Source organism: Salmo trutta, chromosome 34, assembly GCF_901001165.1.
Source record: "Salmo trutta chromosome 34, fSalTru1.1, whole genome shotgun sequence".
In the NCBI taxonomy this organism is placed as follows: Eukaryota; Metazoa; Chordata; class Actinopteri; order Salmoniformes; family Salmonidae; genus Salmo; species Salmo trutta.
The window spans coordinates 7,317,986-7,334,896 of record NC_042990.1 but is presented as its reverse complement, the minus strand read 5'-3'; the positions used below and the strand labels follow the sequence as shown (position 1 = coordinate 7,334,896).

Below are 16,911 nucleotides of genomic sequence, written 5' to 3'. Positions count from 1 at the left end.
CTTTCTGGGATAATGGTGTTGACGTAAGCCATGACCAGCCTTTCAAAGCGTTTCATGGCTACAGATGTGAGTGCTATGGGGCGGTAGTAATTTAGACAGGTTACCTTGGTGTTCTTAGGCACAGGGACTATGGTGGTCTGCTTGAAACATGTAGGTATTACAGACTGGGTCAGTGAGAGGTTGAAAATGGCAGTGAAGACACTTGCCAGCTGGTCAGCGCATACTCTGAGTTCGCATCCTGGTAATCCGCCTGGCCCTGCAGCCTTGTGAAATTTAACCTGTTTAAAGGTCTTACTCACATTGGCTACGGAGAGCGTGATCACACAGTCGTCTGAAACAGCTGGTGCTCTCATGCATGGTTCAGTGTTGCTAGCCTCGAAGCGAGCATAGAGGGTATTTAGCTCGTCTGGTAGGCTCACGTCACTGGAAATGTTAATATCATCCAATATTCTCTATGTGCAACTTGTTATGGTACTTGGGTTGCAATAACATTTGGTTTGAAGTGACTGAGGATTTAGGCATGCTTTTTAAAGCATTCTGCCATAGGCCCTTTCACTGCCAGTGTTTCACTAGCAGAGATGCTAATGCTGGCTGTGGGGTAATAAAATAAATCATTTTTTTGGTCATTTTCTCTCAAGATCAATGGATGAGTCACTTTTTGTTAATAGAAATAGCCATATTTGGGGTTGGTGTACCGCCCCTTTAAATGGCAGTCGTATTTACCACATAAAATAGGCCAGAATTAGTATTTACTTCAAAATGAAAAAAAAACTGAATGGTACTACAATACAGTACAATGGTACTACTTAACAAGTGTGTTTTTTATTTACAACTACAGTACACTCAAACATTTTTATATATATATTTTTAGCGTGTGCTAGTGATGATGTTTTCAGCCATTTTGCATATGGTGATATGCATGTTCATGGTCTTTTTATAAGATTGAAGGGACCAGTCATTGGTAGTGGTGAAAATAGGGGAAGGGCTCAGTGCTTGTCATTTTGATCAGTCTGTTGAGAGTCTCAGTCCCAAAGCATCTTCATAGCTCCTTCATACAATGTCCATGCCTAATGAATAGTATACACAGCTCACCTAATACAATTAACACCTTTATATATCACCTTCATTATTATTACTTACTATTACTAAGCCTGCACCTGTGAAACTGTACACAGACAATCTTTTTTATCAGTTGTTAGTGAATGACTGTGAAGTAGTGTATTCTTCCAGTAAAGTGTTCCACAGGGCTCTGTTCTTATTCCTATACCATTTGGATCATTATGGCGATCAGGGACCCCAGGAGGAGACTGCAAGAGCCCAACAGGGCTGCGGTGCCTCCATTAGGTGTGGGCGACGTATGGTTGGCAGCAGTTATGTCGTTCTGGTTTGCTGTGGTATAATCAGTGGTCTGCAGGGACACATTGGTTGTGGTAGTCGTGGTGGTTACTAGAGTAGAGTGTGTAGACTGCGTACCAAGGGTTGTGGCGGTCGTTGTTGTATGGTTGGAGACGGTAGGAGGTCCCATGGTAACGTTACTGCTGATGTTGTTATTGGAGGTTGTCATTGGAAACGTGTTGTTCTCTGAGGGTTGGTTGCTGACTGGGTTTGATGAGATGGTTTCTGGTACTGTTATAATGTTTGAAGGAGTAACAGTTGTGCTGGTAGTTATGTTGGTAGCCTGTCAAAGATCATAGGAGAAAGATATATCAGATAACATATTATTATAACTCATGAAACAAACAACGAGCAAAAAGCTCATTGAAATGCTCTGCTATAATACCCTTATATTCGGTATGTCCTGATACATGAATGGTCATGTATCTAAATGTAATGTCAGTCGTCATATGGCGTAACGTACATCATCATGGCCAGTAGTCAATCATCATTTGTAGATTTCACGTCTATGTCATTAATTATTACGTTGATTCATTTCAAGAAAAGACGCGCTGATGAAAGTGCACTAAACTAATTCCCACACGAATCATCCATTATTCCTGGCTGTATCATAACCGGCCGTAATTGGGAGTCCCATAGGGCGGCACACATTTGGCCCAGTGTCGTCCGAGTTAGGGTTTGGCCGTGGTAGGCCGTCATTGTAAATAAGAATTTGGTCTTAACTGACTTGCCTAGTTAAACCCTCGCCTTCCCTGTGGCTCAGTTGGTAGAGCATGGTGTTTGCAACACCAGCATGGTGTGTGCAATGCCAGGGTTGTGGGTTCAATTCCCATGGGGGGCCAGTACAAAAAAAATGCATGAAATGAAATGTATGCATTCACTACTGTAAGTCGCTCTGGATAAGAGTGTCTGCTAAATTACTAAAATGTATAAAATCTAAATAAAGGTACAATAATACAAAAATTCAATCCTCTATGGTGATGTGTGAGACAGGGTTGGACTGTGTTAAGACCACTACACCCTTTGTGTGAATGAGTGTGGTCTGTTGCCAAATTGGAGTGTGAAAACGATGCTGTGTTTGCGTAGTTTGTGTATGGTGGCCTTAACTCCAATTGTCTGATGGCAGAGATTAAGTCCTCCCACACTGTTTCCGAGAGGTCGACAATGACTCATGGCTATGCCACAAAAGGTCAACCACACATGGCTCTACTTGACTGCACCAGCCACACTTACTTTGCATATGGCTCCAGTTCTCGTGGCGGATAGTTGCAGTCTGTACTCTGTGTTACATAAGTGTTCCCTGTCTCCTCTGCTTTTCATCTGGTCTAATCTAGTAGTCTGTTTTGTTTTTGCAGATAAGTCCTATCTCTTTGTTCTTCTCACTGGAGATTTCCCGTACACAAACAGACACCAGAGGGAGAGGATAGATTGGTGACAGGGAACTGTTGACTTGATTGGTTATTAATAGCATTTCATCCTTCAGAGCTATCAGTTATTTAGCAATCATGCAGAGGCCTAGATTTCCTCATTCTATCTGATTGATTAGAATACCTTAAATGCTATAGTTACCAACTACTGTTAATTGTATAAATAACAGAACAAGCACTAGTGTCCAGAGCGTTTATGTTCTTATTCTGTGCTGTCTAGCTCTGGGTTGAACACATACCTCTATGGGATGAACACATGTTTACTGCAACCCAGATCATTAGGTAACCTAAATATTGCTGATATGCATGATATTAATATTGTCATGTTTATTTACAGTGCATTCGGAAAATATTCAGACCCCCTTTTCCACATTTTGTTACATTACAACCTTATTCTAAAAGGGATTAAATAGAAAGAAAATCCTCATCATACTCCATAATGACAGTGTAAACAGGTTTTTTAGAAATGTTTGGAAATTTCAAAAGAATAAAAAACAGAAACCTTATTTACATAAGTATTCAGACCCTTTGCTATGAGACTCAAAATTAAGGTCAGGTACATCCTGTTTCCACAACTTGATTGGAGTCCACCTGTGGTAAATTCAAATGATTACACATGATTTGGAAAGGCACACACCTGTCTATGTAAGGTCCCACAGTTGACAGTCCATGACAGAGCAAAAACCAAGCCTATGAGGATGAAGGAATTATCTGTAGAGGCTAAGATCTGGGGAAGGGTACCAAAACATTTCTCCAGCATTGAAGGTCCCCAAGAACACAGTTGCCTCCTTCATTCTTAAATGTAAGAAGTTTGGAATCGCCAAGACTCTTCCTCGAGCTGGACACATGGCCACACTGAGCAATCAGGGGAGAAGGGCCTTGGTCAGGGATGTGACCAAGAACGCGATGGTGACATTTTGACAGAGCTACAGAGTTGAGATGTGATGTGGAGATGTGAGAACCTTCCAGAAGGACAACTATCTCTGCAGCACTCCACCAATCAGGCCTTTATGGTAGAGTGGCCAGACGGAAGCATCTCCGCAGTAAAAGGCACAGGACAGCCCGCTCGGAGTTTGCCAAAAGACACCTAAAGGACTCTCAGACCAACAGAAACAAGATTCTCTAGTCTGAGGAAACCAAGATTGAACTCTTTGGCCTGAATGTCAAGTGTCACGTGTGGAGGAAACCTGGCACCATCACTATGGTGAAGCATGTTGGATGGCAGCATCATGCTGTGGGGCTGTTTTTCAGCGGCAGGGACTGGGAGACTAGTCAGGATCGGGGGGAAGATGAACGGAGCAAAGTACAGAGAGATCCTTGATGAAATGTGCTCCTGAGTGCTCAGGACCTTAGACTGGGTCAAAGGACCCTAAGTGTAACAGTGTAGGTTCCGTCCCTCTCTTCGCCCCAACCCGGGCTCGAACCAGGGACCCTTGCACACATCAACGACTGACACCCCACGAAGCATCGTTAACTAACTAGCCATTTCACATCGGTTACATAAGCACACAGCCAATACAATGCAGGAGTGGCTTCATGACAAGCCTATGAATGTCCTTGAGTGGCCCAGCCAGAGCAGGACTTGAACCCGATCGAACATCTCTGGAGAGACTTGAAAATAGCTGTGCAGCTACGCTTCCCATCCAACCTGACAGATCTTGAGAGGATCTGCAGAGAAGAATGGGAGAAATCCCCAAATACAGGTGTGCCAAGCTTGTAGTGTCATGCCCAAGAAGACTCGAGGCTGTAATCGCTGCCATAGGTGCTTCAACAAAGTACGGAGTAAAGGTTCTGAATAATTGTATTTGTCCTTTATTTAACTAGGCAAGTCAGTTAAAAACAAATTCTTATTTATAATGACGGCCTAGGAACAGTGGGTTAACTGCCTTGTTCAGGGGCAGAATGACAGATTTTTGCCTTGTCAGCTCGGGGATTCAATCTTGCAACCTTTCGGTTACTGGCCCAATGACATTGAAAGGGTATCCACGAGTTCATGTGACTCTGGGGAAGTAGGTAAAGGGGCCTCATTGCCAAAAATCCCAAAGTGTCATTGAATAAGTATGGTTAGTAGGACTTAGTATATATTTATGCTATCCTGTCATGTCATTCATCAACATTACCTATAATAATACATTTTAGGCTACTAAACACATTGGCCCTCTGTATCTCAGTAGGTAGAGCACGGCTCTTGCCAGGACCAGATTGTGGGTTTGATTCCCAGGACAAACCGTATGTAAAATGTATGCTCATTTTGGATAAAAACATCTGTCATATAGTATTATTATAGTATAGTATTATTATTATTATATACTACATTTGGGTTTGTAATATAATACTGTACCCTTCACTAAAAATGAAAACAGAACACCTTTGACTAAGCAAAGAAACATCAGCTGGTGGACAGCTCATTTCTGTTTGCTATGTTTAACATAAGCAAAGTCAATGTGAATTTAAAAGGATTATGGTTAGCTACTGCAAACACACATTTAAATAGACAAATTCCATATATTTTTGCTACGTAATAGAATAGCCCTTGCTTGAAACTGTGTGCCAACCAGTGCCTTTAAAGGGGAACAAAGATACAGTACACAGCATCACCTACCTCAATGAGAACCAATGGCAGAAAGGCCAGAGAGGCAAACAGTACAAACGTCCCCATCTCTCTCCCAGTCGGTCTTCAGCGGTTTCCCCCTGGCTATGTGGCAGAGTCTGACCTTCTCTCTGGCTTTTTATACTGCTACCAGTTTCCCGAAAGTAATAATGTTTCATAGTCACGAACGGAGAGGCAATTAGGGACGCCTAACGTCACGGTAATCAAGTGGTAATTGGACTGACGCCAGTTCGCTCCATTCGGGTTTGGATACAGAGAGAGCAGATACTGAAATGTGCCTGATATGTAAAAAAAAAAGTAAGCAAATGAGTGATGTGTCGTGAACATAACATGGCATAGCCCAGGGGGGGTAGCTGAGGTTGAGGACACTAAAGAAGATGAATGTGATTTGACTAGATAGGCAGCATCTCCTCGTCTACACGGTGAGCATCTGTACCACAGTTTTAGTCAGACCCGTGTCTCTCTCTCTCTTGCAGTCATGAAACTTTCTGTGGACTGAAGAGGGCATGACAGTATATATGGCTTTATTGTTTTGGTGGTAGTGGAGGTTCGAATGAGACAACTGTTAGATTTGGACTTATACCCCTTTAATACACAGACAACGTTTCCACAAATGTACCATTCATGCTTCTTTTGACCTGCTTTTTGGTATATCTGAAAGAGGTAGGGGATAAAAATAAAAAAAACATGTCAAATTAAAATCCACCTAAAAAACTAGTCATGATTCCTGCATTTTCACAGACCCTGTAACCAAAATACAGGTATTGGGTCTGTGTGAATGGTTCCTAGCTTTTTTGCAGGTAAATTCATTAACACTTATATTGTTTAACAGCGCCCTAATTTTAACTGCAAATAGCCCCCATGGTTTAACAACACCCCCCACCCCTCCCAATTTGCCAGTTACCCACCAATATGTATTAAATGGGTATATATACCTGCAAGAAAGGGGTAAATAAGAGGCGGTTTGAAAGCGGGTCATATAAACATTGGCACCTTACATTTTTTTACAGGTAATATGGCACATCTTCTGTCTGAAATGGGTATTAGACTCGGATGTATGTAATACCTGTTTCCAGAGAAGCGGCAGTTCTTCGCGCACACCGCCAGGTGTTAGTTATTCTTGTGCCAGGCAGGGAAGCGGCCCCCTACTGTGCAGGCCAACAATCTGTCTGACGTGTTCGACCACTAATAAAAAAGTCAGCAAACTTCATCACCGACTGACCTCTGTTCTCTTTCTATTCAGTGTTTAACCTTAAATCACCTCCATGAAAAACCAACAGTGACTGAGCCTGGATTTGAGAGAGGAGATAAGATAAGCCAGACCACATGAATTGGAATGTGACCACAAAAACCAACACTGACTGGACTAATTTGATACTCCCACTGGTTTACTCAAAATTGTAATGTCGATTGTTGATACTATGACAACGAATTTTGGACCAAAAAAAGAGAATAGGAGATACACAATTAAGTAATTACGTAAGCATACAGGAAATATCTGAGTCAGTTCCAATACCATATTTACATGTGCAAAGATACTGGAGGGATGAAGGTAGATATCAAATTTGATTAGTCACATGCTCCGAATACAACTGGTATAGACCTTACAGTGAAATGCTTACTTACCAGCCCCTAACCAACAATGCAGTTTAAAAAAAATACGGATAAGAATAAGAAATAAAAGTAACAAGTAATTAAAGAGCAGCAGTAAAATAACAATAGCGAGACTATATACAGGGGGGTACTGGTACAGAGACAATATGCCGGGGAACCGGTTAGTCAAGGTGATATGTACATGTAGATAGAGTTATTAAAGTGACTATGCATAGATGATAACAACAGAGAGTAGCAGCGGTGTAAAAGAGTGGGAGAGGGGGGGGGGGGCAATGCAAATAGTCTGGGTAGCCATTTGATTAGATGTTCAGGAGTCTTATGGCTTGGGAGTAGAAGCTGTTTAGAAGCCTCTTGGACCTAGACTTGGCACTCCGGTACCGCTTGCAGTGCGGTAGCAGAGAGAACAGTCTATGACTAGGGCGGCTGGAGTCTTTGACTATTTTTAGGGCCTTCCTCTGACACCGCCTGGTATAGAGGTCCTGGATGGCAGGAAGCTTGGCCCCAGTGATGTAAGCTGTAAGCACTACCCTCTGTAGTGCCTTGCAGTCGGAGGCCGAGCAGTTACCATACCAGGCAGTGATGTAACCAGTCAGGAAGCTCTCAATGGTGCAGCTGTAGAACCTTTTGAGGATCTGAGGACCCATGCCAAATCATTTCAGTCCCCTGAGGGTGAATAGGTTTTGTCGTGCCCTCTTCACGACTGTCTTGGTGTGCTTGGACCATGTTAGTTTGTATAGGGGTAAGGGGACTAGGCAACAGGATATAAGATAAACAGAGTAGCAGCAGCTTGTATGTGAGTGGGTGTGCTGGTGTGTAGAGTCAGTATAAATATATGTGCATATTATGTGTGCGTAAGCAAATGTTGTGTTTTTGTGTGTGTGAGTGGGCATAGAGACAGTCCAAAGATTGAAATAAAAGGTCAGTAAAGATACATGGTTAACTCAGTGTAGCTATTTATCAGTCGTATTACTTGGGGATAGAACAGTTTACAGTTTAGTCATTTAGCAGACACTCTTATCCAAAGCGACTTACAGTAGTGGACTTACATTTCATTAAAAAAAATATGTTTTTCCTGTGCTGGCCCCCCGTGGGAATCGAACCCACAACCCTGGCGTTGCAAACACCATGCTCTACCAACTGAGCTACAGGGAAGGCTCTTGAAGATGTTCAAGATCCTGTTGGTGTCAGACTTGATGCATTGTACTCTTCCGTGTAATTTCTTTTTTTTAAATATTATTTATTTATTATTACCCTTTTTTTCCTCCCCAATTTTGTGGTATCTAATTGGTAGTAGTTACAGTCTTGTCTCATCGCTGCAACTCCCGTACGGACTCGGGAGAGGCGAAGGTCAACAGCACAGCAGAGCACAGCAGAGCACAGCAGAGCACAGCAGAGCACAGCACAGCACAGCACAGCACAGCACAGCACAGCACAGCAGAGCACAGCACAGCACGACCAAGCCGCACTGCTTCTTGACACAATGCACATCCAACCCGGAAGCCAGCCGCACCAATGTGTCGGAGGAAACACTGTACACCTGGCCACCGTGTCAGCGTGCACTGCGCCCGGCCCGACACAGGAGTCGCTAGTGCGCGATGAGACAAGGATAGCCCTGCCGGCCAAACCCTCCCTAACCCGGACGACGCTGGGCCAATTGTGCACCGCCCCATGGGCCTCCCGGTCACAGCCTGCTGCGACAGAGCCTGGGCTCGAACCCAGAATCTCTGGTGGCACAGCTAGCGCTGCGATGCAGTGCCTTCGACCACTGCGCCACCCGGGAGGAAATTACATTGAACCAACGTGGAATAGAAGTTGAATTGACGCCTGTGCCTTTGTAGGTGAGCCTTATCACCTGTCTTATCAGACCACACACATTTCCTGTTGTAGGGCACTTTTAAGTCTATCAGAGTGATAAGCCACTGCTCATACCATAATATTAGTAGCCATTGCTACTGGTAATATGCCACTGATTATACTACAGTAGATCTCCAATCGGTTAGTGTAAATCACAGTGTTATTTTAAAATATACAGTCTTAAAATGTTTGTGTGAATTGACCATTGTATCTAGTACTGTCTGTAGCTATCTCATATATTGGATTCTCTATTTACGGCATATGAATACCTGGTTTATCATGTCAATACGCTATCAGAATCTACTGTAATTGAAACAATTTCTGCTCTTTGCTCTGGTAGAGAGGAGGGGAGGGATTGGTACATTAAGTTTTGTTTCTTCCATATATGAAACTTCACCATGTGAAAAAAAACAGCAAAAAGGAAGAAAATGCCAAATGATAATGCAACAAGTACATTGTTAACTTAATAGAGTCATAAAGATTGGTTGGTTTGTCTTACTCTAATCTGTTAGATCTAAGTTTCGTTTAATCAAGAACAATCCCTAAAGCTTCCCTAAAGGTGTGGCACTAGAGTTCCCTCTACATGGACATGCTGCAGGAACTCACATGAAATACAAACAAATATGACTTGAGGCATTTTCAAAATTTCAAAATGTACCTTTAAGTAATTTAGCAGACACTCTTATCCAGAGCAACTTACGATTAGAATGTTATGTATTATTTTAAAAGCATCATATTTTAGAACTACACTACCAACATATTTTACATACATGGACTACCAATTGGGATCATTTTGACCTCAAGAAGAAACAAAAAGCCACAATCATAGCAAAGATAGTAACTTAATTCTCGTCAAAACATCATTAGACATGTGCATAATGTTATCTGGGGTTTTTTTGTAAAAAGAAGAGGTTGACATGAAATGAACTGTGACTTGGCAAACTGAACGTCGCTCCTGACCAATAACTCTCCTTACTATGCATTAAATATAGTTTCAGGCTTGGATAAGCAGGAAGTTCTTCAGGATATGTCCTCGCTTTTGTAATGTTTCGCACTGATAAGAAACATGTCACCTACAGTCGAGTATAGTCTAAGTACCTGGAAAGTCAACAACTCAAGACTTGTGTCCTTAGTCACAGTTTAACATTAGAATTGTTTGACTGGAAACCAGTGGTGTAAAGTACTACTTAAGTAGTTTTTTGGGGGGATATGTACTGTACTTTACTTTACTATTTATATTTATGGCAACTTTTACTCTTATTTCACTACATTCCTAACAAAAATAATTTACTTTTTACTCCATAAATTTCCCCTGACACCCAAAAGTACTTGTTACATTTTGATAGGAAAATGGTCCAATTCACACACTTATCAAGAGAACATCACTGGTCATCCCTACAGCCTCTGATCTGGCCAATTCACTAAACACAAATGCTTCGTTTGTAAATTATGTCTGAGTGTTGGAGTATGCCCCTGGCTATCCATAAATAATAATAAAAAAGTTAACAATTGTCTGGTTTGCCTAATATAAGGAAGTTGAAATGATTTTTACTTTTGATACTTTTAGACTTTTACTCTAATGTTTTACTAGGTGAATTTTACTTTTACTTGAGTCATTTTCTATTAAGGTATCTTCACTTTTACTCAAGTATGACAATTGAGTACTTTTTCCACCACTGCTAGAAACCAATGAGAGTGGTACAAACTAGCGCCGGAGTAGATGGCTGCCATTTTACGATCCCCTAACCAATTGTGCTATTGTGTGTATTTTTTCACGTTATTTATAACTTATTTTGTACATAATGTTTCTGCCACCGAGTCTTCTAACCAAAAAGAGCTTCTAGATATCAGGACAGAGATTACTCACCCCGTACTGTAGGAATACTTGTTCTTTAACGAGTTGGATGGGAAGGATTTACTTCAGACACCCGACAAGGCCCTCATCCCCATCATTCGCAGGAGAAAGAGACAGAGATATCGGGGGACGAAGGTCTGTGTGCCTGGTAAAGATCCGACGGTGAGTGGGTAATCTCCCTTTACCATCGGTCCTATTAGCCAATGTACAATCAATGGATAATAAAATAGACTAACTACGATCACGTATATCCTACCAACGGGACATTCAAAACTGTAATATCTTATGTTTCACCGAGTCGTGGCTGAACGACGACATGAATAACATACAGCTGGCGGGTTTTACGCTTTTTTGGCAGGATAGAACAGCGGCCTCTGGTAAGACAAAGGGTGGCGGTCTATGTATACTTGTAAACAACAGCTGGTGCATGAATTCTAAGGAAGTCTCAAGGTTTTGCTTGCCTTAGATAGAGTACCTCATGATAAGCTATAAGCTATAAGCTATAGACCACACTATTTACCAAGGGACTTTTCATCTATATTTTTTGTAGCTGTCTATTTACCAACACAAACCGATGATGGCACTAAGACCGTACTCAATGAGCTGTATACAGCCATAACTTAAATCAGTTTTACCTCATTTCTACCAGCATGTTAAAACTTCTTATGGATGGTGGCAGTATTGAGTCGCTTGGATGACTGACATGCCCAGAGTAAACTGCCTCCTACTCACTCCCAGAAACTACGATATGCATATTATTAGTGGATTTGGATAGAAAACACTCTGAAGTTTCTAAAACTGTTTGAATGATGTCTGTGAGTATAACAGAACCCATATGGCAGGCAAAAACGTGAGAAAAAATCCAACCAGGAAGTGATTTGTAGTTTTTCTATCTAATCCCTGTTCAAACTACAGTGTCTGTGGGGTCATTTTGCACTTCCTAAGGCTTCCATTGGCTGTCAACAGCCTTTAGAAACTTGTTTCATGCGTCTCCTGTTACTGGGCAGAGAATTGGAGCTCAGTCTATCAGTGGACTGCCTGGGACCAGTGAGTTGTTTACTGCGCAGGCACGTTGGCGCTCCTCTCCTTCTTTTTCCTTTGTAATGAATACGCTATTGTCCGGTTGGAATATTATCGACGTTTTATGTTAAAAAAGACCCTAAGGATTGATTGTAAACATCGTTTGACATGTTTCTATGAATGGTGGAACTATTTGACTTTTTGTATCTTGTTTTACGCTCACGCGTTATGCCTTTGGATAGTGATCTGTACGCACGAACAAAACTGAGGTATTTGGACATAAATATGGAGTATTTCGAACAAAAATAACATTTCTTGTGGAAGTAGAGGTCCTGGTAGTGCATTCCGACCAAGATCAGCAAAGGTAAGGGAAGATTTATAATACTAATTCTTAGTTTAGTTGACTCCAGAACTTTGCTGGTATCTGTATAGCTTCCTTTGATGGTTGAGCTCTGTACTCAGAATATTGAAAAATGTGCTTCGCCGAAAAGCTATTTTAAAATCTGACACAGCGGTTGCATTAAGGAGTAGTATATCTATAATTCTTTCAATAACTGTTGTACATTTTCTCAACGTTTATGATGAGTATTTTTGTAAATTGATGTGCTCATTCACCGGATATTTTGGTGGGAATACATTTTCTGAACATCACGCGCCAATGTAAAATGGGGTTTATGGATATAAATATGAACTTTATCAAACAAAACATACATGTATTTTGTAACATTGAGTCCTGGGAGTGTCATCTGATGAAGATCATCAAAGGTTAGTAATTAATTTTAGCTGACTTTCTGGTTTTTGTGATGCCTCTCCTTGCTTGGAAAATGGCTGTGTGGTTTTTCTTGTTTAGGTGCTGTCCTAACATAATCTAATGTTTTGCTTTCGCCGTAAAGCCTTTTTGAAATCAGACAATGTGGTTAGATTAAGGAGAATCTTATCTTTAAAATGGTGTATAATACTTGGATGTTTGAGACATTTTAATAATGAGATTTTTGTTGTTTTGAATTTGCCACCGTGCACTTTCACTGGCTCTCGTCATATCGACCCCGCTAATGGGATACACACAGAGACGCATACAAAGCTCTCCCTCACCCTCCATTTGGCAAATCTGACCATAATTCTTTCCTCCTGATTGCTGCTTACATGCAAAAACTAAAGCAGGAAGCAAAAGTGACTCGGTCAATAAAAAAGTGGTCACATGAAGCAGATGCTAAGCTACAGGACTGATTTACTAGCACAAACTGGAGTATGTTCCGTGATTCTTCTGATGGCATTGAGGAGTACATCACATCAGTCATTGGCTTCATCAATAAGTGCATCGATGATGTCGTCCCAAGTGACCGTACGTACATACCCCAACCAGAAGCCATGAATTACAGGCAACATCCACACTGAGCTAAAGGGTAGAGTTGCCGCTTTCAAGGAGCAGGACTCTAACCCGGAAGCTTATAAGAAATCCCGCTATGCCCTCCGACGAACAATCAAACAGGCAAAGCGTCAATACAGGACTAAGATTGAATCGTACTACAACGCTCCTGTCGCTCGTTGGATGTGGCAGGGCTTGCAAACTGTTAGACTACAAAGGGAAGCACAGCCGCGAGCTGCCCAGTGACACGAGCCTAACAGACAAGCCAAATTGCTTCTATGCTCGCTTCGATGCAAGTAACACTGAAACATGCATGAGAGCACCAGCTCTTCCAGACGACTGTATGATCATGCTCTCCGTAGCCGATGTGAGTAAGACCTTTAAACAGGTCAACATTCACAAGACCGCAGGGCCAGATGGATTACCAGGACGTGTACTCCGAGCATGCGCTGACCAATTGGGAAGTGTCTTCACTGACATTTTCAACCTGTCCCTGACTGAGTCTGTAATATCAACATGTTTCAAGCAGACAACCATAGTCCCTGTGCCCAAGAACACTAAGGTAACATGCCTAAATGACTACCGACTCGTAGCACTCACGTCTGTAGCCATGAAGTGCTTTGAAAGGCTGGTCATGGCTCACATCAACACCATCATCCCAGAAACCATAAACCCACTCCAATTTGCATACTGCCCCAACAGATCCACAGATGATGCAATCTCTTCAATTACCTTGACACCGGTGCCCCCACACATTGACTCTGTACCGGTACCCCTTGTATATAGCCCCGTTATTGTTCTTTTACTGCTGCTTTTAATTATTTGTTATTTTTATCTCTTACTTTTTTTAATAAGAGATACTTTTCTTTTACTTTTACTTTTCTTAAAACTTAATTGTTGGTCAAATAAAATGTTATTTGATTTTGATTTGATTTATTGCACTCAACACTGTCCTTTCTCACCTGGACAAAAGGAAGACCTATGTGAGAATGCTATTCATTTTACTACAGCTCAGCGTTCAACACCATAGTGCCCTCAAAGCTCATCACTAAGCTAAGGACCCTGGGACTTAACACCTTCCTCTGCAACTGGATCCTGGACTTCCTGAAGGGCTGCCCCCAGGTGGTAAGGGTAGGTAACAACACATCCGCCACGCTGATCCTCAACACGGGGCCAGTCAGGGGTGCGTGCTCAGTCCCCTCCTGTACTCCCTGTTCACTCATGACTGCATGGCCAGGCCCGACTCCAACACCATCATCCATTTTGCCGATGACACAACAGTGGTAGGCCTGATCACCGACATCGATGAGACGGTCTATAGGGAGGAGGTCAGAGACCTGGTCGCGTGGTGCCAGGATAATAACCTCTCCCTCAACGTGATCAAGAGAAAGGAGATGATTGTCGACTACAGGAAAAGGAGAACCAAGCACATCCCCATTCTCATCGACGGGGCTGTAGTGGAGCAGGTTGAAAGCTTCAAGTTCCTTGGTGTCGACATCACCAACGAACTATCATGGTCCAAACACACTAAGACAGTCGTGAAGAGGGAACGACAAAGCCTATTCCCCCTCAGGAGACTGAAAAGATATGGCATGGGTCCTCAGATCCTCAAAAGGTTCTACAGCTGCACCATCGAAAGCATCCTGACTGGTTGCATCACTGCCCAGTATGGCAACTGCTCCACCTCCGACCGCAAGGCACTACAGAGGGTAGCACGGGCCAAGCTTCCTGCCATCCAGGAACTCTAAACCAAGTGATGTCAGAGGAAGGCCCTAAAAAGTGTCAAAGACTCCAGCCACCCTAGTCATAGACTGTTCTCTCTGCTACCGCACGGCAAGCGGTACCGGAGCGCCAAGTCTATGTCCAAAAGGCTTCTTAGCAGCTTCTACCTCCAAGCCATAAGACTCCTGAACAGCTAGTCAAAGGGCTACCCAGACCCCTCTTTTACGCTGCTGCTACTCTCTGTTTATTATCTATGCATAGTCACTTTAAAGCCCATTAGAGATCTACTGTATCAGTAGTAGCACCAGTGGCTATTTCGATTGCTACAATTATTGCTTCTACTATGATAGGAGCCTTGGCTTATCTCTCTCATGGACATAAAAGGGGCCTACAACAGGAAATGTGTGGGATGATAAGGCAGGTGATAAGGATCTCCTACAAATCCTTTGCATTGTCCAACAGTGCCTTCACACTCGGTGTAAGTACAGGGTGTTACCGGAAAAAAAGGCATTTCCCTCTTTGACTCTGCTGTGTCCTTGGGGCAGTTGGGTGTTCCACCGCGACAGGTGAGAAATGGAGGGAAATGAGTTGTATGATTTCTCCATGGACCAAACCAAGTTTAAACTCCCACTCTCTTAATTAATATGCATGATATTTGGGGCATGTTAACAGGGGTCTTCAAATCAAACCAAATAATATTGTACTTGTCACATGCGCCTAATACAACAGGTGTAGATCTTACAGTGAAATACTTACTTACAAGCCCTTAACCAACAAGGCAGTTTTAAGAAAAATAAGTGCTAAGTAAAAAATAGATAAATAGAAAATAAAAGTAACAAATAATTAAACCGCAGCAGTAAAATAACAATAACGAGGCTATATACAGGGGGTACCGGTACAGAGTCAATGTGTGGGGGCACCGGTTAGTCGAGGTAATTGAGGTAATATGTACATGTAGGTAGTGTTAGTGTAGATCATGGTGCTAATTTGAAATGCCTTCTTTTTGAGTAAATGGGTAAAATTGTAGTATGCTACTGTCTACATCTATGTTATATTTTTGATTCTCTGCCCTACACGCTCCTATTTACAGTGTATGATTGGCAGGTTTATCATGTCAATAAAGCTATCAGAATCTAGCTAATTAAAACAATGTACTGCTCTTTGCTCTGACGCAGTGAAATGCAGAAAGAAGATAAGAGGTAGAGAGGAGGGAGGGATTGGAAAACTAAGTTTTGTTTCTTCCATAAACACAACTTCACCTTGTGAAAAAAACATAAAGAAATATGGAAAAATGCCAACGGCAATAAGTAAATTGTTAATTGAATAGGATCATATTGGTTTGTTTGTCTTAGATGTGGCAGATTGCTTGGAGTAAGTTTCGCTTTCTCATGAACAAGCCCTAAAACTTCCCTAAAGGTGTGGTAGAGCTCCTTTTACAAAGATATGGTGCATGAACTCAAGTGAAATACAAACAATATCACTTGAAGCATTCTCAAAATGTGTTCATGTGATTAGCGTGCACAAGTTCCTGCAAACCATGAGAGTGGTGGGGCAGGTCAAAAGCAAATTCTGCCTTTTAAAGTGCTGATTTGCATGGCTAACTATTGTTACTAACAAGGTTTATTTTTTATTGAACTGGGCAAGTCAGTTAAGGACAAATTATTATTTACAATGGCGGCCTACCAAAAGGCAAAAGGCTGGGCTGGGATTAAAAATTAAAGAAAAATATAGGACAAAACACACATTATGACAAGAGAGACACCATAACACTACATAAAGAGAGACCTAAGACAACAACATAGCACGGCAGCAACACAACATGGCAGCAGCACAACATGGTAGCAGCACAAGACATCTTACAAACATTATTGGGCACAGACAACAGCACAAAGGGCAAGAAGGTAGAGACAACAATACATCACCCGAAGCAGCCACAACTGTCAAGTCAAATCAAAGTTTACTTGTCACGTGCGCCGAATACAACAGGTGTATTCGGCGCACGTGCTTACTTACAGGCTCAAACCAACAGTGCAAAAAGGGTATTAGG

General features: G+C 42.1%; 1 protein-coding gene across 1 annotated transcript; it reads right to left on the bottom strand.

Annotated features, from left to right (window-relative positions):
- Positions 1-794: 794 nt before the first annotated feature.
- LOC115173198 (probable serine/threonine-protein kinase DDB_G0278535) lies at positions 795-5,520 on the bottom strand. The gene is made up of 2 exons (XM_029731118.1): positions 5,425-5,520; positions 795-1,678 (listed from the first exon to the last, which is right to left on the bottom strand). Exons 1-2 carry the CDS (start codon positions 5,479-5,481, stop codon positions 1,262-1,264), a joined length of 474 nt encoding a protein of 157 aa, XP_029586978.1. The 5' UTR covers positions 5,482-5,520; the 3' UTR covers positions 795-1,261.
- Positions 5,521-16,911: the final 11,391 nt, after the last annotated feature.